The sequence below is a fragment of the Branchiostoma belcheri genome, unplaced genomic scaffold (genome assembly GCF_001625305.1).
Source record: "Branchiostoma belcheri isolate BF01 breed outbred unplaced genomic scaffold, Haploidv18h27 scaffold9, whole genome shotgun sequence".
NCBI classification, from domain to species: domain Eukaryota; kingdom Metazoa; phylum Chordata; class Leptocardii; order Amphioxiformes; family Branchiostomatidae; genus Branchiostoma; species Branchiostoma belcheri.
In genome coordinates, this window is record NW_017804575.1 from 4,402,008 (window position 1) to 4,426,303 (window position 24,296).

Consider the following 24,296-nt stretch of genomic DNA (forward strand, 5'->3'; position numbering starts at 1 on the left):
ATAGCGACAAGTCGGCACATGCACATGCTGACTTTTTGCTGCATTTATGAATCGACACTGTACGTATGTACTGATCAAGTTGAGTCGTGGAGCTTCGGTAGCCTGGGCGCCATCCTCCAGAGTTACCACCGGCTCCGTATTGTAGGTAGCTAAAATGGACTACCCAGGCCTAGAGCCAGGCCAGAGCCTCGGTGGACGTGATCTTTTTTTTTTTTTGAGAACAGGCGAAAATCAATGCGCGCGCGGATGTCATCCATAAAATTAAGTCGGTGTGGCCTTACCTTGTTAGTTGCCGATCGGCTACGGTTTCTGCTCCTTCTGCTTGTGCGAGTGTTGAGTGGGGCTGGTTCCTCGGTCACCCTGACCTCACCTTATATACTAACTTCTTATCCGGCTCATCTGGTCATTTCTCACAACAAGTTCTCATCAGCACTTCTTCACTATCTGAGTAAGCACGTTATCAGATTTTGGGCTATCTATTGTGTGTTTTTATATTTTAAAGTAGATGTAAAATAAATAGATCTATCTCATTGATTAATTACATTGAAGCAGGAATAACCGAACTTAAACAACACACCTGCATATTTCCGGAAGCTTCCCACGATGATTGTTTATTTGGAAGATGTTTGTGATATGTACATAGCATGCGTCGTCATCAGTTGCTAGTATCAAATATGTATACAGATACTGCAATTGCAAACACAGTAATATGCAAGTCATTGTTTGCTATTACAGTAGATGATATCTTAAGGCCACATACAACTTAAGGCCATTACTGTGGAAAATCAACCTGTGTCTAATGAATACAATAACGTTAACCTCCAAAGACATGTCAAACTATGCCTAACATTCTTCATTGTGTAAATTTAATTTGTCCTTAAGAGTGGATGAACCATATTTATGTTTACAGACGGAAAACTTATTGTTTTTACTCAGTTTCTTCTTCTTCTTCTCCAAACAGTGACCTATGACCTGACCAATGACATGATTTGTTGACGTCTGTCACCATGGTGACTGCATGGTGTTGGTGTACATAATGTTGCAATTTCACGGTCTGCTCTGCTCCTGTCACCATATACTAGTAGTACATGTATGTGAATGTGTTTGAGTAAGAATTAACCGAGCAGACCATGTCTGAAGGTAAACATTATGCATTTGCTTTGCAAATGTTACCTTTCTAGTTTATTATTAGTTGTCCCTCTTAAGAATATCATAAAGAACGGAGTTTAAGCGCCTAAATTAGCCATACCTAAACCAAAACAAAAGCGATAAACAAAAACTCACTAGAATTGAGGGACAAACTTCTTGTAGTTAGATAGAATGTAATGAGTTTTTGTTGGTACAAATTAAGTTGAAACGTACTACCATACCTCATATGACTTTACAAATGCTTCTTATCTATGTATTATCTAGTCTCATGGGAGAAACTAAGGTGCTAAAGGTACAGTAATCTTTTTTTATATTCCAACCTTTCATGACTAGACATGGTGACGGCACACTCAAGTTATATCAACTTATTTTATGCCGCCACCAACGCAGAGGACAAATACAGGACAGGACAATACTACATGACATTTTCACTCGAGGTAAGTGAAGAAGGTAATTTATATGTTCACTTTAAACAAAGAAATAACAATACCAGAATAAAGACAGGAGCTCTTTAATAATTCATCTTCAAACAAAAGTTTTATTAAAAGGTCACAATTATCAATAATTTCATAATCACAAACGAAGATGTTCAGAGGACGAAATCTTGAGTCCTTGTCCCTTCAGCCACTGACGACGACATTGCCCAAGTCATCTTCGGGGGTACCTAAGTGGTAAATGTTGAAACATCATAGTTATTATTATTAAATACTTGTATGCAATCGCCACACATAGACTATATGAATATCCGTTATTTGCATGATTATTATGTTTACCGAAGGAAAACATATTGTTTTTGCTCCATTTCTTCTTCTGTTCCAAACACTAACCTCTGACCTGGCCAATGGCCTCTTTTGTTGACGTCTGTCACCATAGTAACTGATGTTGGGTTACATAATGTTGCAAATTCATAGTTTTTAGATTCCTGCCACCACATAAATGTACGTGAATGTGTTTGAGTAAGAATTAACAGAGCAGACCGTATCCGAAGGTAAACATTATGCATTTGCTTTGCAAATGTTACTATCCTTACTGCGCTCTCATTGGTTAAATCCGAAATGACGTTATAATCAATCCCATAAAAGGAGGTAGTAGACGGAGCACACTGCCATTCTTCCTTGGATCCCTCCGCAACACTTTGGGGAGCGGGTTACGCTCCGCCTACGTGTCTCCAGCGCGGCCCGGCGAGAACAGCTCGGCGGGGCAGCACGCGGCAGCCCCCGAAGTCGCCTCGCGTCTCCAGCCGGCTACCCAAGGACTCTAGTGGAGAAGGCTGGACATTGAAGGCGGCATTGTTCACTTTACAGTCGAGTGGTTAAGGACTGTAAGGTTTTCCTTTTGGTGTTTTTTGTGGGGGCAACAGTTTTGCGAGGCACGTGGTATCGAGGATTTTAGAGCGTTGTATTTCTAATTTTATGTACTGTTCCTGTGCATTGTCTCTCGCTCGCCTTTGCTAAGGTTCTAGGATACCTACAGGAAATCGAGAGAGGCCAGCACCAGGGGCGATATTGATGTTTTTCTGTCTTGTTTTTGCAGCGTCAGACATTGTCTGCAAGAATGTCAGGGCGGGACTCCGCACCTGGGTGATTTGCTTCGGTATGGGTGGTAGAGCGTTGCCACGAGGCGCCGTTTTTCGGTTTCTCTTCTGTGGCTGTCTTCCTCGCTTCTTTTTGTTTTCAGTGTGCTAGTGCGGTTTGACGACAAGGGAAGGCCGAGAGAGAATGCAGGTCCACGAACAACATGGGTGTTTTTCCTTCTTTGTCTGTATTTCCAGCGTCAGAGAGCGGAATTCATCGGTAGGAATTTCAGGGCGGGAATTTGCACGTTTGTGATTTGCATTTCTATGACCGACGCGTCCGGCGTTCTTTCCGGTGCCCACTTATTCAATCCATTGGCGTTTTCTTTGTTTTCCAATCAGTACGACTTTCTCGAGACCAGTTTGGTCGACACACTCCCTAGGCGCTTACGTGAAGGACGTGTGAATTGCCTCGCCCATCGCAGCAGCCAGTATCGCGGGCTCAGCCAGGCGCAGGCTGGACAACAGAGCGACGCCAAGACAGGAGGGCCTCCAATTTGCAGGCTCTAGTCTCCGTTTAGGGAAGGTTTGTGGGATTCAAGGCGGTAAGGTCTGTAGGTTTGTGGGTACCATTGTACTGGCGCCCCTGCTTTGCATTTCTGTACCTTGCTTTTTGCACGGAGCATGCTACCTTTTTATGTTTGTTGGGTGGTGACACATGTAGGGGAGTAACACTTAATGTAATAGCGGGAGGAACAGCTCGGGTTGAGTCTCCGTGCATTGCGTCCCATGTTAGGAGTCGTTCTTTCCGCATGGAGGGGACTCGCCCGGGTTGGGGGAATGAGGTCCAATTTTGTGCAGCTGAATTGAATTTTGACGGCAGTTTATGTTTTTGTACAGGCCACCATACTCGATGCTTCCCCCGGCAGCTGCTCAAGGCTCATCAAGACAAGGACAACCAGCTTCCCACCTCCCCCAACCCGGGCAAGGAACGACACGCCGACTTCTCTTGTAGATAAGCGCGACCGAGAATGAGATCATTGTCTTGCTTGTATGTGGTTTATCGCTTTGTGTCATTTATTGGTAGGAGTTTTCGGCTGTTTGTTCTTCTTTTTATAAGTGAGAAGTTTTTCAGGCCGCGTTCCGTTTGTATTGACATGTAAATTGGACGACATAGTCGTAACAGCTTTTGTATGTCGGTGTCTGTCCAGGCACCTGGTTTTGATATTTGCATTTTTGTGTGGGCATTGTTCGACTCTATTAATCGTTGTTATTCAAATAGAGCGTATGCGTGTGTACGGGCATCCGGGGCTGCACCTCGTGCTGTCTTTTGCCACAAGTTATGTGGAGACAGACGGGGCGTAGCTACCGGGCGTGCATAGCAACAAATATCCTGTGTGTACGGGCATCCGGGGCTGCACCTCGTGCTGTCTTTTGCCACAAGTTATGTGGAGACAGACGGAGGGTAGCTACCGGGCGTGCATAGCAGCAAATATCCTGTGTGTACGGGCATCCGGGGCTGCACCTCGTGCTGTCTTTTGCCGCAAGTTATGTGGAGACAGACGGGCGTAGCTACCGGGCGTGCATAGCAGCAAATATCCTGTGTGTACGGGCATCCGGGGCTGTACCTCGTGCTGTCTTTTGCCACAAGTTATGTGGAGACAGACGGGCGTAGCTACCGGGCGTGCATGGCGGATGCAAGGCAAGAAACACTGAGCATGTACGGGCTTCCGGGGCGTGCATTGGGTTGTCTTTTGGCACCAGTAGGTGCAGACACCCGATTGCCGCTACCGGGCGTGCACGGCGGAGTGTTACTAGCGGGGTGAGCCAATATATGTTGTTAATAAGGAAGGGGGAAAGAAGGAATTGGCTCACGAAGCGACGACCCCCGTGACGGGGAAGCAGTGCGCATGCACGGGCTTCCGGGGCGCGCATAGAGTGGTGTCGTTTGGTACCAGTAGGTGCAGACACCCGGTGGTCGTTACCGGGCATGCTTGTCGGAGTGTCACTGGTGTGGTGAACCGATACAAGTTGTTAATAAGAAAGGGGGAAAGAAGATAGCGGTTGACGGCTCGCGGGACTGGGAAGCCTGGCGGACCAAGTACCGTCAACGTTCAACTGAATGGCAGGAGATAAGAGGTCGTTGTGGGGCTCACAGGGCAGAAAACCCCAAAGGAAGGCTGACAAGCCTTGTATTGGGTGGTACAGAGCGAGAGGATCACCCTTGTGGGGTGAGCCACGAAGTGGGCGCGTGTCCAGGGCAATCTTCACCCCTGTTTGGCAGAAGAAATGACTCTGTCGACATTGTGCTAGGGCACCGAGGAATGAAGGGACGTGGCCCGAAAAGAAGCCAATGTTAGGTTAGAAAGGTCCTTCGACCAGCAAGTGGCCGACTACATGTACATCAAGGTGTAAAAAGGGTAGTGCGGGTCCACTTGGACTGGAGAGCTAGTGACTAACCGCAAGTGCAGCTTGCACAACGACAAGACACAGAGTCCACAATAGGAAGGACCCCTCCCCATCCAAGTTGGAGCACCATCGGTCTAGAATCGACAAGCTCTGCCGTATCTGTGGGCTTTGTGAATCTTGTGCACTTAGGTTCGAGAGGTTGGAATGGAAGCGGAGCTTTGCGTAAGGAACGCAGGAAAGGATAAGTAATGGAGGAGAAATGGATGAGGAAGGGTATGAGAAGTGGATGAGAAAGGGAAGTTTGGATGAGTGAGGGTATGAGAAGTGGATGAGAAAGGGGAGTTTGGATGAGAGAGGGTATGAGAAGTGGATGAGAAAGGGGAGTTTGGATGAGAGAGGGTATGAGAAGTGGATGAGAAAGGGGAGTTTGGATGAGAGAGGGTATGAGAAGTGGATGAGAAAGGGGAGTTTGGATGAGAGAGGGTATGAGAAGTGGATGAGAAAGGGGAGTTTGGATGAGAGAGGGTATGAGAAGTGGATGAGAAAGGGGAGTTTGGATGAGAGAGGGTATGAGAAGTGGATGAGAAAGGGGAGTTTGGATGAGAGAGGGTATGAGAAGTGGATGAGAAAGGGGAGTTTGGATGAGAGAGGGTATGAGAAGTGGATGAGAAAGGGGAGTTTGGATGAGAGAGGGTATGAGAAGTGGATGAGAAAGGGGAGTTTGGGATTTTAAGACAGGAAGAGAATTCGGTGTTGAGGACGCTGATGGAGATGCAGGGAAGACAGGGTAGGGTGGCGCGACGAAGGCACTGCCCCATAACTAATGAAGGATGATCCAATGATTGCGCAGTATGGATAGGCAACTATCCTTACTGCGCTCTCATTGGTTAAATCCGAAATGACGTTATAATCAATCCCATAAAAGGAGGTAGTAGACGGAGCACACTGCCATTCTTCATTGGATCCATCCGCACCGCCGGGGAGCGTGGTGTCGGCCGGTCCTTGGGTAGGGTGGTGTTGAGGGGAATGGGTGTAGAGAAGCAAATTTGAAAGATGAATGATACTTAAATACCCACCCACCCCACCCAGGTCTTGGAACAGAGTCTAAGACTTCTTGACATCCAGAGGACTGGCCACGCCGCGCGACTTCGGCACTGCCCCATAACTAATGAAGGATGATCCAATGATTGCGCAGTATGGATAGGCAACTTTTCTAGTTTGCATTAATTTCTATTATGGAAACAGAACGAGAAATTCACAAAAACTGTAATATTTCACGACTGTCTACGTTAAAGGCATATGCATCCAATGCGATTCCAGGGCAGCAAAACTGGAAATATGCTGAATAAGGCAGTCTTTAATTATGATATTGACACATACTGCTTCACATTAGCACATTTGAACCAGTGTTTCATACTTTGGGTATTTAAAACTGCGCATGCAGAAACAAGCCCCAAGATGAGTCTTTCATTTTCTGTATGGTACCCTAAAATCAGCCCAGGGCCCTTCCAGTAACCATTTTCCGTCAGAATTTTGGTAATTCTTGCAATATACATTGGGATAGTGTGGTTTCAACTCAGTATGTAGATAAATGACTAGAATATTGGTTTTGGAAAATCGGGTTTTCAACCCCTAAAAACTGCATTGGATTGAAGAAATCGTCGCACGCGTACTTACCTATGTTCAAGCCCCATCTGTTGGCCTTGTATGTACCGGTGAAAGACGACACGGGGCCGAACAGTCCTCGGACGAACGTCAGCATCCCCACAGTGTTACACCCGCCGGTGTCAGTGCCGTAGGCACACGCTGGAGCGCCCCCTGTCTGACCTGAATGGCGCTGCACATTGTTGACGGAGCCACTGCGCACAGTCACATCACTCTGCTCTAGATGATATGCAACCTGCGAATGATGTCGTTCAGAAAACACGTTAGAAGCTGAAAATATGTAGTTTTCTTTGTTAATATTTCTTTCAGTTATCATATCATATCATATTATCAAAGTTTTTACATTCTTCAGAATTCTTAAAACATTTTAGTCTTACGAGCAGTAATATACTTCCCTGCAAACAAGTATTCTTAACCAAAGGATTCAGAATTATGTGCAATATTATATGTCTTTGTGAGCGTTTTAAAAACAAATTGTCTGTAAATTGACTACAATTCAGTGATATTTTCAGTGCGATAGCTCAATAAAGATATCTTGAATCTGAATCTTGAATCTAACATAAAAATAAAAAAAATAATTGGACATTGAATGTCAGAAATAAACATCATTTCTTACCAGAAGAACTTCCTGCACTTCCACGTCCTCCGGTAGGTGGAGCACCCAGTTGACCGGCTCGTACGAGCTCAGCACCAGGACCAGGGGTTTGGAGACCTGGCCTGCGGAGACGAACACGTCCATCTCGGGTGCAAAGGTATGTGTAGGGTCGTGCCCGAAATCGAACATCCTGGAATATGACAACCATTAGAATATTGTGCTACTACATATGTATGATGATCATGTCTAGTACAATCGCGATTGCATATTAGTTCATGGACAAAACATAAAGACTAATTACACACACAAAAAGAAACAGTCACTCATTAAAGCAACTGCATATGGTTTTGGTCAGACGTTTCAGGTAGCATCCACTATCTTTCGTCAGTGACAGTAGAGAACTTGTGCAAAAAAGGCAGGTTTAGTATTAAGCAAGAACTATTTATTGATAAAGACTACTTGTCTCTTCTTAGCTTTCGTCTGCATAATTTGTATCAACTGATACAATTGATGACATACTAGTACCTTGTTCAGATCAGTAGTACTACTAGAAAGACGTCTATTGAAAAGATAACGTAGAGTTTTAACTATTTACGATTAAAGGACTATGCAGAGAAAAGTATCAAAATTCTTATTTTTCCTCAGAAAAATGCAATCATACGATTTAAGTAGTCTTTGATGTGAGAATACTGCAAAAAAGATTTAGAACAACTTTTGTGTGGGACAGCATTGTAAAATTTGGGTCTGTAGTCTGTACACACCCTGTGGGTCCGACTCCCTCGTACACGCCCAGCACGTGTACCTCATACTGTCCGTTATCGTCAGCTACACAGCTGTACGTCTCTCTGGGCACCAAGTCCTGGAAGGCCTCCGCTAGGGCAGTGGAAGAACTGCGCCAAATTTCACAGCTTCCAACAACAGCTTTTTTTGGAGAAACACACGCAGTTAGTGTTTAAAGTTAAAGCTTTTGTTCCAACACAAGGGATTGTTCTCACCTAGAGCTTTCGACCTCAGGAGATATGTATTTTTAAAACAGGATAAAGAAATAAAACAAACAAACAAACAAACAAACAAACAGACCAGTCACTCTGGTCTTCTTTAATAGACTGACCCAGTGAGACTTGACACGTGACTTCTCTGAAGTGTGACGTCAACACTGGGTCAAAGGTATCTGGTACTGCCATGTCGGTTCCCGTTACCTTTGACCCAGTGTTGACGTCACACTTCAGAGTAGCCATATCACATGACAAGTCTCACTCATTGAGCCTAGTAATGAAGAAGACCAGAGTGACTGGCCGAAAGCTCTAAGTGAGAACAATCGTCTGTGCTGGTTCGTAAGTTTTAACTTCAAAATGTGACTACCAACATAGGTGAACTTTCATGATAGTACACGCAGTAAGTAACCATCCGGGATGAATGTAGTCTTGATATTCGAAGGGTACGTGTTGCTTAAGGCATAAACCAAGTACTGATTAAAAAAAATACAAGAAACGTTTGATATAATATATGTCTTGGCCGTTTGTTGAATCTGTGAAAGGGCATAATGTATAATTCAAGCCTTCGGAAATGCGTAGTGTACTTTTTATCAATCTGGTGCCAATGTGAAAATGTATTTCCATAATTTATTCATAAAAAAATCCACCAGATATGTGGAAGGGGAAGGAGAACAGGTGTAGCACCTTTTCCAGCTCCCGACCCAAATGTACATCAGTAAAAAACCCACTGAAGTCAACGTTGCATTAGAGTAATACATTATACAACATAGTAATACGATAACTCAAATTTGTTACAAATTACGTATACGTCTTAAGCCATGGTGATGTACAAGATCGTTGATAAACAGTATAAGGAGTTTGACTATTTGATTCTAATTCTTGACAAAACATTTTTCAGGTTTTCTTTTCGAATCTTGTTCCAAGTTCTCAGCTGACACAGAATCCATTGTTTTCTTCTTCTTAGAATTACAGGCAATGTCTACTTGGAATGTTTACTTACGTAGACACGTGTGTTGGTGGTAGTTTTCGTGGCTTGAGCACTGACAGAACCCATCAACACAACTGGCCCCGGTAATGTAAGACCCCACGCAGTACCCATTGCCTATGCAGGGGGTCCGGTCTGCCGTCGGAACGGAAACTTCCGCAGCTACGACCGGACCTAGCGGGAATAAACAAGATACTTAAAGAAAAAATAACATAAACTACGAGAAACGGACAAATTTCTATGTTAAAACAATTAGGAATAGTTGGATCTCTTCTAGCCTGGATTAAGTCTTACCTAATGATAGAATATAGCGTGCAGTATACGGTATGTATTCTAGGCGGGTACCAATTGATGTAGGTGTCCCACAGGGCACCCTCTTGGGCCCATTACTTTTCCTTGTTTTTATCTATGATTTATTGGATGATTTGGTAACAGATTGTCGCCCATTTGCTGATGACACTTCACTTACTGAAAGACGCATACACAAATGTGATGCTTATACATACATACGTGCACGCTCACACACACACGCGAACACACACATACATACGCATATTTTACGTTCAGACTTCAAACAAAAGGAAACACATTGATTTCACTTACTGGCAAAGGCACATCTTGCCAGAGCGAACATCACCAGATAGAGCATCTACAAAAGAACAAGATTGTTATTATTGAATAAAGAAGTACGCCTACCCCTAAACAATAGGTTTCAACAATATCAATAATTTGGATGTAATTTTGGACTGGTAGAGAAGCTGGAGATATAAAGAAGTTTATAAAGAAGTTTATTGCAAATTCATGCCCGGGGGGGCTAATTGCAGATTACAAACGTAAAAGAACAATGAAACGTAGTATAAAAGAACTAAAATCTACATGATAAAAGGTAGTTGTCTAGAGCTATAGCTATGTCTAAAACTATGTCTAAGGGGTTTGACTTCTGTTTTTTAGACCATGGAAGACGTAGTGTCCCACCTTTTCTAAAATTAATGGGTTTTGGGAAGTTAAAAGAAGAATAGTTTTTTCTTTGTCTGTAAGTTTAGTAAAATTGGGATAAATTGTAGAAGTTTGCATAGTTAACTCATTTCGAGCGTTGCTATGAAAGGAACAATTTGAGATCAAGTGTATTTCGTCTTCCACAGCCTTTGCATTACAATATTTACAAATTCTTCCACATACATGTAGCCTTCTATACCGGCCTCTCCCTATCTCCAGAGGATGGGCGCTAACTCTAATTTTGCTAATGATACCTTATGATATATACCTTGTAAGTTGCCTATCGACTGTTCCTGTCCCCGTGCTTCTTGTGCTACTGTGTATGGGGCTGGCCCTGTGTTCAACCTGTCGTCACTTTATATATAGTAAATTTTCACCCGGCTACATCTGCCTTTTCTCACAACAATTCTTTGTGTTCACATCTTTGATATCTGAATAAGGCCACAGCAAGTAAATTTTCTGGATGACATCCTCCGCAGACTCCAAATCTAATGCGCGCGGGCTAAAAAAACAAGACGGGCCGAAAAAAACAAGGTTCCTACATTTTGAAATTTTGACTCAATCATTGTACAAGTGGTTTTATTCAGCGGGAACATGACATATACACAGCCAGCATCACATATCACTGCATCAAAGTAAGAAACAAAACATTAAATCAGAGCCTTGTCTTGTCTCCTCTCTTCATAGTTATCTGCCATCCACCTTCCGGAATGGCAACAGACATCTTCGGCATGTTGACCACTGTCAGAAGGCAACAAAATTTCTTGTTTTTTTTTCCAAAATCAGGCGAAAATTAATGCGCGCGCTGATGTCATCCATAAAAATTACTTGCTGTGGCCTAAGTACGTTATCAGATATATAGTGCTGTATGTACATTATATAAATAGATGTAAAGTAAATAGATCTATACCATCAATTGATTAAACGTATGAGTAGCAGAACTTTATCAGCACACCTGCCTCTGTCCGGAAACTTCCCACAATAATTATTTACTTGAAATGTGATCGATATCTGAATAAATGAGTTGTTATGAAAATTATCGAATGTGTATAAAGGTACTGCAAACACAGTAATATACATCTGTCATTAATATTGTTTGCTGTAGATGATATGCATCATCAACATAATCTGTTGGAGAAAAATTGTGACCTCAAAAACAGGCAATGTTTATTAATAAAATTGGGATGAAATGAACTTTCTTGCACTACAAGGAATCCTTCCATGGGCATGGCAAGCACATTTATTGCAATTAACATGACGCTAGAGCTTTTTAAACTGCTTTAGGCTTTTGCGTGGTGACAGCCTTAGATCGTAAAATTTACCGTTTCAGTACTTTTACAGTACAGATTTTCTGTGGGTAAATGTCAAACTTTCATGAAGCCTCGTATACATTGATTAAGAATTGGTAGGGGCGTTAAACTTGAATATTTGCCTACAACGCACCACACTGTGAGATAGTAGTGTATTGTGGTTTAACTACAATCATGATTGACAAGAGCCTGACCATTAGACTAAGTGGAATAAATCCTGTGTCTGTATTTGTCAACCCGTGTAACACAACCCCTTTGCAGGCACGTGCAGACAGCTAATTTATGATATATATTGCAACATTGAAAAAAAAACATGTCCGTGCATACCAAACAACAGACACTGTTTGAATTCAGCTTATCTATCTGGGGGAGTTATCATTGGTTGTACCATATTTGATGATTAGATATCACACTTAATAATTTCACAATTGATGTGATATTAATGTCACAATTAATATCACATAAACGAACAGACATAGGCCCCTCGAATGATGACACCTAAACTTGTAATATATTCCCGTGGCTCTCATTAGTTGCAACTGTATCACTAACAGTTACTCATCATACACAACTTGTAGTCAGTTGACCTAACATCATCTGAAATATGCTTTTTATCTGATAAATATCTAACCCAAACAGAGACGGAGGACGATATAAACTCCCTAGCACGTTTGATCAATTGCTGACGTCACGTATCCGTAAAGTCTCGTGTGAATAAGGTCACGTGTCTGTAACCGTAACTCTCGCGAGATTACGTTTTGAAGTGATTAGCCATTCATTATCCTGATGAAGGTGGCAGTGGTCGTTGAAAATTTAAACTCTGTGTAGTTCTTGTGTTGGAATAAAGTTCAACATTTTACCAAATATCTAACCCAGTCAAACCATTAATTCTAGACAGAAAATCGTAAATTCCACTTGAAACAATATTGCTCATTTTATTCAGAGGTGATAATCATACATTTTTCATAATTTTTAATGGGGATCTGCACAGTATGCGTGATCCCAAAGGAACATGTAGATCTAGAAGCCTTGTCCCTTCAGCCACTGGGCGCGCGCGACGACGTCATTGGCGTAGTCACCGCCGGTAGTACCGATGTCCATCCCGGCGTAACTCTGCACGTTACCACAGCCGGCGTTGTACCCGGAAATTCCGCCTGACAAAGAGAAATGACCCGATCAATATCAAAGCCAATATGGTGCTTAGGCATGACACGACACACCTTGAATAACATGCATAAAACACAGGTCTTAAAGCAGAGGTTGAAGTAGGAAACCGTCATGTTTTCTAAAAAGCTAGGTTTCTCTTACACCATGATAGACAAGCCCGGCGGGCAGGCGAAAAACTCAGTGATTGTCTACCTAACATGTGCTGACCAGTAGTATTACATATCACAAGCAAACCAACATAAATTTGTCAAGTTATCAAGAAATTGGTGGAGTTCTAACATACGATATCTTATTACAGCGGTATGGTTTGTAAGCGTTTGGGTTTTGATGAAAATCCTTAGTATGTTAGTGATTTTGAACCTTCCCATTCTTGACCAATTACAATTATTCGCTGAGAAGTCTTAGTAATAGTATAACTGCCCCCCCCCCCATCCATGGGAAAACCGTGATACTAACCCTTGAGAGTCATGTTGTTATCCCAGTTCGGGTGGTTGCGCTTCACACAGTTGATGGTGTCGATGAGGATCTGAGTTCCCTGTTTGATGTGCTCGGTACTGTACGGACCGCCTACAGGAGTGTGGTAACGGTAGTCCACCTGGTAGGGTAACACAGAATTAGTCTGGTCTGGGGATTGCCTGTCTAACAATAGAAGCTTAAGCTAACTACAGAGGAGGCTGTGATTTCTTCTTATTCAGACAAGCTGAACGGTTACTGCCTAGGTGCTTAGTAGCCTCGTTTTCGCGCAGAACGGTGCATGACGAAAAACGATTTTCAAAATGGCGGCGACACTAGTCTTTTAGAGGAAGTTTCCTATCTTTTTCTGGGTTCTATTCTGAAACAAGATACTAAGTATGTGATTAGAGAAGCTACTCTCACAACCCGCCTAATTGTGACAAATTACGTTCAGTGTTTCCAAAGACATTATGTCCTTGGTGTTTCCAACTCATCTTCGCCCCCCTCCCCTTCGCACCTGCATGAGCCCGTATCCGTTCCCATGATCCCCCGTTCCGTCGGCGGCCAGTGCTGCGCCTGCGCGTGACTCACGGCTGATGATGGCGGCGATGACGGCGGCGTCCATGTTCTTGGCGTTTGCGGCGTTGAAGATTTGCGACTTGTAGTTGTTCAGGCGGCCCAAGTCGTTACTGGCCAGCTGGTGGGAGGCGCTAGTACCTGAGGGGAGGCAGTCTTTGATTTTAAAAAAAGTATGGTTCTCAGCTACTCATTTCTCCATGGTGTATGTCCTTCCTCAAATTAACTTTTTAGAAGAATTGTAAACTAGGTGCTGATTGGACAAAAACTTTATCATGTACGTTCATTTCCAACTTATTCAAAACTCGTGTTGCTCCAAATAAGGCAAGTTCGTTGACAGTATATATTTACATTGTACTTGCAACCGCATTGTTCAAAAAGTGTGTTTCAGATTGAATTATCTTAGGAGGATCCTGATTGGCTTACCGCCGTATCCGATGCCATCCTGGCTGGCCGTTGTGGCGCTGGCTCCAGTAGTGTCCACCTGCATGATGTTTCCGTATCCTCCTGAAGCCAAGGGTACAATAGTATGCAACCTTAGTGTAAGTGGTATTGCTCGATTTGACAGTAGTTGGTTTATATGGCACACTTGTTTTCAAGTAGCAAAATTTCATACCATATTTATGTTTACCGAAGGAAAACATATTGTTTTTGCTCAGTTTCTTCTTCTTCTCCAAATAGTGACCTCTGACCTAGTCAGTGACCTTAACCAGACCGCCTCTCACCATGGTAACTGGTGTTGGGTTACATCATGTTGCAATTTTATAGTAGGAGGGATTTAGACTCCAGTCACCATATATGTGAATGTGCTTGAGTAAAATTTAACAGAGCAGACCATATGGGAAGGTAAACATTATGCAGTTGCAAATGTTACTTTTCTAGTTTGTTCGTTTGTTTTTGTTTGTTTGTTTGTAAGGGCATCGCTTTTAAATGTTTACCCTGTGATTGATGAATACTGTTGCTGTAATTTACCAAAAGGATCTTGTATCACACTTACCGCTTCCACTTCCAGAAGTTCCTGTAGAGGAAGGAATTCAAGAAAAAGTCAGACCTCCCCCTAGCAGCTTTCGTGTGCATCATCAGTCACAATAGCACAGTGACTGCTCACATCTTGACCTATCAACTCATTGGAAATGATGCGACAAAGGCGATAGTATTTTAGTGTACTTGAAGTACAAGTGTACATCTTTAGTATTGTAATACTTATTTATCTTTTTCGTGTAACTATGTTCAAAATGGATTCATTAGGCCACACCGCCTTAATTTTATGGATGACATCCTCTGAAGACCCCCAAACTAGTGCGCGCGGGCCAAAAATAAAAATACTGCTAAACCACAGGAATAACAAAGCCGGTATTGTGAATTTTGCGCATTACATAGCGACGTATACGACAGGCGGCACATGCTGGCTTTTTGTGGAATTTATGAATCGACACTGTACGTATGTACTGAGTACTTGAGTCGTGGAGCTTCGGTAGCCTGGGTGCCGTCCTCCAGAGTTACCGCTGACTTCGTTGTCGCTTACCACCATGGACTACCCGGGCCTAAAGCCAGGCCAGAACCTCGGAAGACGTGATCTTTTTTTTTAGATCAGGTGAAAATCAATGCGCGCGCGGATGTCATCCATAAAATTAAGTCGGTGTGGCCTTAGGTAACATTGCAAATCCTTGAGCCCATCAAACAACCGTTTTCTTGGCCTATCAAAAATACACTCAGGAAGCCACGCCCACCTCCTGTCGATCCGCCGCCGGACGTAGAACATCCGCCCAGGTGGCAGTTGTAGCAGCACTTGACGTCATTTCCGTAGCTGGGGCACTTGTTGGAGACGAAGTAGTGGTACGGACAGGTGTCGACGTGTGCGCACTGTCCGTGCTGCCCGTTAGCTGCAACGCTGGTAGTGCACTGCCAATCATCTGTCAATCAATCAACCAATCAATCTATCGACCAATCAAACGTTTTCATTCATATACTAGTACATGGGACCCTAGTTTGTTCGAGACCTTGTAGCTGATGACTGATGTTGGAATGAGATTGCGCAATTGACCAATTTAAAAGCGTAACATATGTTCTAACAAACTGATGTCAGGTTTCTTTGGGGGCTAAAAGTGTGGAATAGCTGCCATACTATCTCTACCAACCAGCTTCCATCTAAACCTCGAGTAAAACGTTGCTCACCTGCAAGGGCACTGCCGATCACAGTCAACACCACCAGAAACAGCATCTATGTACAACAGAGGACAAAACCATTCTTACTATAGACCTGGCATAAAAAGTAAACTAAGTATGATGCAGCTATTGGCATGGAATAAAGAAAATTGTTTCTTCGTGCTTGCTGGAAACTGAGCTTCATTTGAGTCAACGTGGTCTGAAGATTGAAAGCATTTTTCAAGACGAAACTGCTTAAATACACGGTATCATCGCCAGCATGCTTACTTAGCATATGCCGTTCTAGTATTCCTCTAAACGACATACGAAGTTATAGATCAGCTGAAACTTTCTGCTCATCCAAAAACTCTATGTACGTATACTTCTGAAAGGCCTTCGTTTGTTCAGGATTCATGTAGGAGTTGGAAACTTGGAGTTCGTACCTTGAGAGTTGCAGATCGGTTATCCCTGGCCACCGTACTGCTACTGCCGGAGAAAATGTGTCCACCGCTCGCAGGGATGGTACGCGTTTATATAGGACCTGCTCATCGAGTGACATCTGTGCCGTCTCACGATGCACAAGTGTTTCTCCAACATGCATTCCTCCGTTTCCCTGGTACACAATCAGATCAGCATGTTATTGCTGATGTGGATATCTCTAATATGAAACTGCTGAGTCACTTTTACGGTTCCAATTAGAGGCTTTGTTGTTCCTAGTGCAACCCAACTATATTACATTATAAGAGCCACCCCTGAAAAAAAATTATACACGTAGTTAAGGTACTAAATAACCATGGCTGAGGACATTTTGGGTCTTTTAGAAATGCAAGTTGCAGTTGAGTATGGACTTTGAATTTTTGGTAGAAGGTGCGTAACCTACTAGATATGCTTTAAGTTTTTCACAGTTGATGGTGTCGATAAAGATTCGGGTTCCCCGCAATAGTATTTAAAAAGTTTGCTTATGAAAAGGATCATATTTGTTTACAGCCAGATTGGGGTATTCATGTTTACTCTTAAGATATGCAGTAGATTCTGCCCATCTGTTGCTCTTATACATGTACCTTACCTCCGGGAGGTCCCGCGATAAGGTACATGTACTAGTATTTGTCTGCCCTTTTTCTTTGTCCCTAAATCTAGGGGACCACATACGCGCGTGCTGTGACACATATCTGTGTCCATGTACATCTCCAGGCTAACCCGACCCTTCGCCATAATTCTGGCCATTTTGCCATCGGAAACTATGCAAAATGAGCCTCATGGTTGCCCCCTGGCCACTTTTTCTCCCTGTCTTGCAAAATTTTGCAAACATCATTGTATAGGTATAATGGAGACTGCTAAGGTCATGAAGCCAAACATGTATGCAAGTTGTACAAGGCGGCATACCAGACTACTTTAAGTAAACAACCAAAATGTTCGTCTTATTCATCCATTGTATTACTCAAAACATCTTTGTTGAAACAAAGGTAAGAACTCTTGCATCATCTTCAGATAGTAGATTTATTTGAAGATCATTTTCAGCTATTCTTTCATCATATGCATCTAAATCGCAAGATTGATGCTGCGTTTGTGACGGCGAGGAAGCTAGAAGCCTTGTCCCTTCAGCCACTGGGCGCGCGCGACGACGTCATTGGCGTAGTCCTCTCCGGTAGTGCCGCCGTCCATCCCGGCGTAAGTCTGCACGTTACCACAGCCGGCGTTGTACCCGGAAATTCCGCCTGACAAAGACAGATGACACGATCAATATCAAAGCCACACCTTGAAAATAACATGCATAAAACACGAGTCTCCAATGAGATGTTGGAGTAAAAAGTCATGATTTTTTTTTCTTCAAGGCCGGGCCTCTCGAGCTCTGACACTTGAACCACGACAGAGAAGCCCTGCGGCAAGGCAGAAATCACAACGATTCTCTACTCAACATGTACTGGCCTACTAGTAGAACATTGTATTAACATATTAGTAGCCAATACAAATCTATCAACTTATCAATTTGTCGAGTTCCAACATACGGTATCTTATTACAGCGGATAGGTTTATAAGCGTTAAACTTTGGGTTTTGATTGACTGAATCCTTAGCTTGTGAGTGATTTTTAAAATCTTCTATTCTCGACCAATTACAAGTTTTCGCTGAGAGGTCTTATTATGTTTACCGAAGGAAAACATATTGTTTTTACTCAATTTCCTCTTCTTCTTCTCCAAACACTAACCTCTGACCTGGCCAATGACATGATTTGTTGACGTCTGTCACCATGGTGACTGGTGTTGGGTTACATAATGTTGCAAACTTCATGGTCTGCTCTGCTTCTGTCACCATATACTAGTAGTACATGTATGTGAATGTGTTTAAGTAAAAATTAACAGGGCAGACCATGTCCGAAGGTAAACATTATGCATTTGCTTTGCAAATGTTACTTCTCTAGTTATAATTAGTACTACTAGTAATTAGAATGAGTGTCACTCTCCCCAATACGAACTGAGAGACGAACCCTTGAGAGTCATGTTGTTATCCCAGTTCGGGTGGTTGCGCTTCACACAGTTGATGGTGTCGATGAGGATCTGAGTTCCCTGTTTGATGTGCTCGGTACTGTACGGACCACCTGCAGGAGTGTGGTAACGGTAGTCCACCTGATAGGGTATAATAAAACACAGTTAGTCTGGGAGCCGGGACCATATAATAATAAAAGCTATACTAAACTTTGACAGAGTAGGCAACGTTTTTTGTTAATGCTGGGTGGTCATTATCCATAGAAGCCTCGTTTTCGTGCGATTTTCAAAATGGCGGCGGGACTGTAAAACTGGTCTTTTACACACATGGGTTTCCTTTTTCTACATGTTCTATTATGAACTTGAACAAGATACAAGCAGAAGAATCGCTACTCTCACAATCCACCAAATTGTGACAAATTACATTCAGTATTTCTTGGAATCTGAGACAACTGATAGCCATCCCCCCTCCCCCTTCTCACCTGCATGAGCCCGAATCCGTTCCCATTATCCCCTGTTCCGTCGGCGGCCAGTGCTGCGCCTGCGCGTGACTCACGGCTGATGATGGCGGCGATGACGGCGGCGTCCATGTTCTTGGCGTTTGCAGCGTCAAAAATCTGCGATTTGTAGTTGTTCAGGCGGCCCAAGTCGTTACTGGCCAGCTGGTGGGAGGCGCCAACACCTGATGGGAGGCACAAAGCAGCTTTTAAACTTGAAACAAGTCTGGTTCTCTGCTAATATTGTTCCATGGGACGTTCTTCCCAATAAACTTAAAAAAAAAAAACGCATTCAGCTGTAAACAAAAAATATTATACTCTGGTGATTGGCAGGAAACTAGATCAGGCCAAATACGGTAAGTTCATACATACTTATACCGTTATTGAAAAAGTGCGTTGCTCCAAATAAGGAAAGTTTGTACACACATTATATAATGATACTTGCAACAGCGTTGTTCAAGAAGTGTTGCTGATTGGATCATGTAAGGAGGATCCTGATTGGCTTACCGCTGTACCAGATGTTATCTTGGCTAGCCGTTTGGCCGCTTGCTCCAGTAGTGTCCACTTCCATGATGTTTCCGTATCCTCCTAAAGCCAAGGGAACGACGACAATGGTAGTGTAAGCACTGTCGCTTTGTTAACGCTCAATTTGACATAAATTGGTTATCACACACGTAAAACCATACCATACATACACAAGCACTATTACAAGACTATTTGCTGAGAGAGGTGAAGGAGGCTATTTACATCAGGGCCCACCACCCTTCACTTAACCGCGACGGGGGCCGACATCGTCTTACAGATACATTTGACCCATCGTCACACTTCAAAGGAGCCACGTGACAAGCCTCACTGCATGGGTCAGTCTACTGAGGAAGGCCAGTGACTGGTCGAAAGCTCTAGGTGAGAGAATTTTTGTGTTGGACCAAAAGTTTTAACTTTAAACACATACCATATTTTTTTGTTTGTTTTTTGTTTTCGTTTTGAAGGGTACTGCTTGTAAATGTTTTGCCCTGTGATTAATGAATGCTTTTGTTGTTATTTACCAAAAGGATTTTGTAACGCACTTACCACTTCCACTCCCAGAGGTGCCTGTATAGGGACGAAATGAAGAAAAATGTCAGAGCGCCCCCTAGCAGGTGTCGCGTGTATTACCAGTTACAACAGCGCAGATTCATATATTTTAACCTATCAATTCACCATTTATATTTGTAATAGCTACAGGTAATTTGTACTGTCTGTATTGAGAGGATTTGGTTATTACAGTCTAGAATATTGAAATTCTTGAAAATAAAACGATGTCTCTATCCTATAAAGCTGGTTAGGAGGCGATAGAATCGGAATATAGTGCAAGTGTACATCTTAATTTGGTAATAACTATAGTACTTTTTTACGTGTAGCTATTAAAAAGAATTCATTTAGTAACATTGTACATGTACATCGTTGAATATCATGGAATTAACATATCAAGTGAAAAATTATTCCACTCCACAAAGTTTATGTTGCGGTACATGCGACAATGAACTGCGAATTGCTAGCGTGTCAGAAAGTCTATGCCTATTTAGCTATTCACATAACCGTTTTCTTGGCCTATCAAAATATGAAGCCACGCCCACCTCCTGATGAACCGCCGCCGGACGTAGAACATCCGCCCAGGTGGCAGTTGTAGCAGCACTTGACGTCATTTCCGTAGCTGGGACACTTGTTGGAGACGAAGTAGTGGTACGGACAGGTGTCGACGTGTGCGCACTGTCCGTGCTGCCCGTTAGCTGCAACGCTGGTAGTGCACTGCCAATCATCTGTCAATCAATCAATCAATCAATCAATCAATCAACCAATCAATCTATCGACCAATCAAACATTTTTGTTCATACAGATACATAGGACACTTTTTTTGAGACGTGGACGCCGTTTGGGGGCACTGACTGATCGAACTACCAGCCGCTTTCAGTGCAAATCATTGTCACCCAATTAAATATCTTTAGGCCGCAGCAAGTAAATTTTATGGATGACATCCTCCGGCCGCAGACTCCTAATCTGATGCGAGCGGGCGAAAAAAAACAAGGTTCCTACATTTTAAAATTTTGACTCAATCATTGTACAAATGGTTTTGATTCAGTGGGAACATCACATATGCACAGCCATTATCACATATCACTGCATCAAAGTAAGAAACAGAGCCTTTTCTTGTCTCCTCTCTTCATAGTTATCTGCCACCCACCTTCCGGCAACATGGCAACAGACATCTTTGCCCATTTTCGGCATGGTGATTACTGTCAGAAGGCAACAAAATTTGTTTTTTTTTTTCCAAAATCGGGCGAAAATTAATGCGCGCGCTGATGTCATCCATAAAAATTACTTGCTGTGGCCTTAGTCAAAGTTAACCTTTTGCTAAATTGAAAAAGTTGTAATAGGAAGTCAGTACTTTTATTTTATAATGTGCTGTATATAGTTGTGCGTCTCGACATGAAATTAATGAAAGACAAAAACAACAATCACCCACCTGCAGTGGCGACTCCCACAAGGGCAAAAATTACCAGAAACATCATCTAAAGAGAAAGCAAAATCAGCCTATCATCGCAAACAACATGAAAAGCTAAGTTAGAATTCTATTCTCGTAACATGTAATGGTCAACATATCAATAATGGCGTAGCCTGGTATCCAGTCTGATCGTGGTCGGGGCCGAAAGAGCTCTAGCCCGCCCGCCTCACATAGGTTTCCCGGTGTGTATTTCACGAGAGATTGATTAGCCCTCCGAAACCCAATCCCCAAGCATACTGTCTCTTATTAGCGTAACTCTCCTACCGGGACGGCCCTGTTGCACTGGGCGGGGGAAGCTATTAGAGCCCCCGAAGGCACAACCTGCCTGCACACCCCAATACCCCCAATCACGTGAGACTGGATACCAGGCTAATAATGACGTATATACCAGCTGTTTTTAGGAAATAATTCTTTTCGTTGACTGTATAAACCAGAGAATCTTGAAAAAGGTTACCGTTAGAAACAATACCTGTATGAGTTGTTAAAACGTTGACTAAAGAAATAATACTCATAAAGAAAACTTGTAACAGAACATAAGATTCTACGGGTAAGAAGGCGGGCTCCCATCTGGAAAGCCAAAAAAAGTCTTCACCAGTCTGCTTTGCTAACCCAATGCTCAAACACATATCACAAACTAACAACATTAAAGCTGTCGAAAAAAGGGCGAATTATTTACAAGGATGAGTTTGTAGCATATTTCTGATACGTTTTGTCGTATTTTTTTTTATTGAATAAAGCAATACAAATACAAGGACGAAGTGGGACTGAACTCAAGTTATACAACTTATTTAACAGCCACTAAACATTTAACATAAATACAATAGTCATACAAATAGTCATAAACATAAAGTAGTACACTGAAAACTAAACCCCTATACATACAGCAATATATCAACAAGAGAAGTATTATATTATTTATATGTTACAAACAAAACAGAGTATACTGTGTAACAAAGAAACGTTTTTGCGGTATTTGCGAGAAAAAGTTGTCTAGTACTGGTACGGTACCTTGCTGTCTCTGTAAATTCGCGTTCTCGGTCGGCGAGGGTTCAGGTAGAGAGGGTAACTGAGTCCTACAGCCCGCGCGTGATCGTGATACTTATACCCGCGAGTCACCTGCACAACTCCGGAAACTTCCCACGATAAACTTGTCCTTGTCTTGATAACCTCGTCAAAATTCTAGGTTACAGTACTATTAGGCCACACCGACTTAATTCTATGGATGACATCTGCGCGCGCATTGATTTTCGCCTGTCGCCCTCAAAAAAAAAAAGATCACCTCCACCGAGGCTCTGGCCTGGCTCTAGGCCTGGGTAGTCCATGCTAGTCAGCGACAAAATGGAGCCGAGCACCCAGGCTATCGAATTCGAAGCTCCACGACTCAAGAACTCAGTAACGTTACATAAGTACTGATTCATAAATGCCGCAAAAAGCCAGCATGTGCCTGCTTTTATTTTTGGCCGGAATTTTTTTATTCGCCCGCGCGCACTAGTTTGGGGGTCTTCAGATGATGTCATCCATAAAATTAAATCGGTGTGGACTTATAGTCATTTACTGACAAGAAGGTTAGAATGAAATCTTTGTCTTACATATCACATACATATAATAAAAATAACTTCTACTGTATGTTATGTTTTGGTAATTCTTACCTTTTTATGATTACTGACGTCAACATCATACCCACGTACTTAGTATATATGCCTTCCTGTGTTGTTATTCAAATTTCCAGACGACCTTTTGCAGCCATAACCTCCAACCTATATATGTTTGAAGGACACCAGCACGTGTCGAATAAAGTCGCGTGTAAGCGTGTCAATGTTTGCAAATATAACCCTCCATAAGAAAAAATGGATTCTGATTATCTGGTTGGTATCACCGGATAATGACCCCCCCGTACGTTATGAGAGTCAATCCTGTGTAATTATAAAAAGAATGGGGGTGGAACGCCCTGACGCCTATACGAACAGCGCGGAACGCCTGACGCCTATGCGAACGGCGCGGAACGCCCTGACCCCTATCCGAACGGCGCGGAACGCCTTGACACCTATGCGAACCGGACGGAACACCCTGACAGCTATTCAAACGATGCGGAACTCCCCGACACCTATTCGAACGGCGCGGAATTAACGCCCTGACACCTGTCCGAACGGCGTGGAACGCCCTGACACCTGTCCGAACGGCGCGGAACGCCCTGTCGCCTATATCCGAACGGCGTGGGACGCCCTGACACCTATCGGAACGAGGCGGAACGCCCTGACACCTATCGGAACGAGGCGGAACGCCCTGACGCCTATCCGAACGGCGTGGAACGCCCTGACACCTATCGGAACGAGGCGGAACGCCCTGACACCTATCGGAACGAGGCGGAACGCCCTGACGCCTATCCGAACGGCGTGGAACGCCCTGACACCTATCCGAACGGCGTGGAACGCCCTTACACCTATCGGAACGAGGCGGAACGCCCTGACGCCTATCCGAACGGCGTGGGACGTCCTGACGCCTACCCGAACGGCGTGGAACGCCCTGACACCTACTCGAACGGCGTGGAACGCCCTGACGTCTATCCGAACAGCGCGGGACACCCTGACGCCTACTACTAACAGTTAGTATCCGAAAGGTGCGGGACACCCTGACGCCTATCCGAACGGTGCAGAACGCCCTGACACCTATCCTATGTAACGGTGGGGAACGGTTTCTGACATCCTCCTGTTCGGTTGTTAAGCATTGTGTCCAGTTTGGCACTATACTCTTTAATGCAAAAACAGCTTAAATTTCTATAGCCTAGGTAAAGGATCTCCCTTAAGGTCATTCAATTGGA

At 43.4% G+C, this 24,296-nt stretch overlaps 3 protein-coding genes and 1 pseudogene across 4 annotated transcripts; 1 reads left to right on the forward strand and 3 right to left on the reverse strand.

Moving 5' to 3' along the window:
- Positions 1 to 1,667: 1,667 nt before the first annotated feature.
- On the reverse strand, positions 1,668 to 10,744 carry LOC109487734. The gene is made up of 7 exons (XM_019791793.1): positions 10,576 to 10,744; positions 9,915 to 9,960; positions 9,327 to 9,485; positions 8,093 to 8,252; positions 7,353 to 7,521; positions 6,749 to 6,971; positions 1,668 to 1,813 (listed from the first exon to the last, which is right to left on the reverse strand). Exons 2-7 carry the CDS (start codon positions 9,958 to 9,960, stop codon positions 1,770 to 1,772), a joined length of 801 nt encoding a protein of 266 aa, XP_019647352.1. The 5' UTR covers positions 10,576 to 10,744; the 3' UTR covers positions 1,668 to 1,769.
- Positions 10,745 to 12,561: 1,817 nt separating this feature from the next.
- On the reverse strand, positions 12,562 to 16,499 carry LOC109487767 (lysozyme g-like). Its single transcript, XM_019791833.1, has 8 exons — positions 16,402 to 16,499; positions 15,989 to 16,034; positions 15,544 to 15,726; positions 14,811 to 14,831; positions 14,240 to 14,320; positions 13,755 to 13,954; positions 13,241 to 13,379; positions 12,562 to 12,771 (listed from the first exon to the last, which is right to left on the reverse strand). Exons 2-8 carry the CDS (start codon positions 16,032 to 16,034, stop codon positions 12,638 to 12,640), a joined length of 804 nt encoding a protein of 267 aa, XP_019647392.1. The 5' UTR covers positions 16,402 to 16,499; the 3' UTR covers positions 12,562 to 12,637.
- Positions 16,500 to 17,436: 937 nt separating this feature from the next.
- LOC109487731 (lysozyme g-like) lies at positions 17,437 to 22,586 on the reverse strand. Of its 2 annotated transcripts, none has more exons than XM_019791789.1 (8): positions 22,492 to 22,586; positions 21,440 to 21,487; positions 20,553 to 20,735; positions 20,008 to 20,028; positions 19,444 to 19,524; positions 18,922 to 19,121; positions 18,442 to 18,580; positions 17,437 to 17,673 (listed from the first exon to the last, which is right to left on the reverse strand). In XM_019791789.1, the coding sequence occupies exons 2-8, from the start codon at positions 21,483 to 21,485 to the stop codon at positions 17,540 to 17,542; spliced, it is 804 nt and encodes a 267-aa protein (XP_019647348.1). In that variant the 5' UTR covers positions 21,486 to 21,487; positions 22,492 to 22,586; the 3' UTR covers positions 17,437 to 17,539. The 2 variants fall into 2 exon arrangements, with proteins under 2 accessions (XP_019647348.1, XP_019647350.1); XM_019791791.1 differs by having other exon boundaries at positions 21,440 to 21,485; positions 22,487 to 22,561.
- A 739-nt stretch (positions 22,587 to 23,325) lies between these two features.
- On the forward strand, positions 23,326 to 24,078 carry LOC109487650 (annotated as a pseudogene).
- Positions 24,079 to 24,296: the final 218 nt, after the last annotated feature.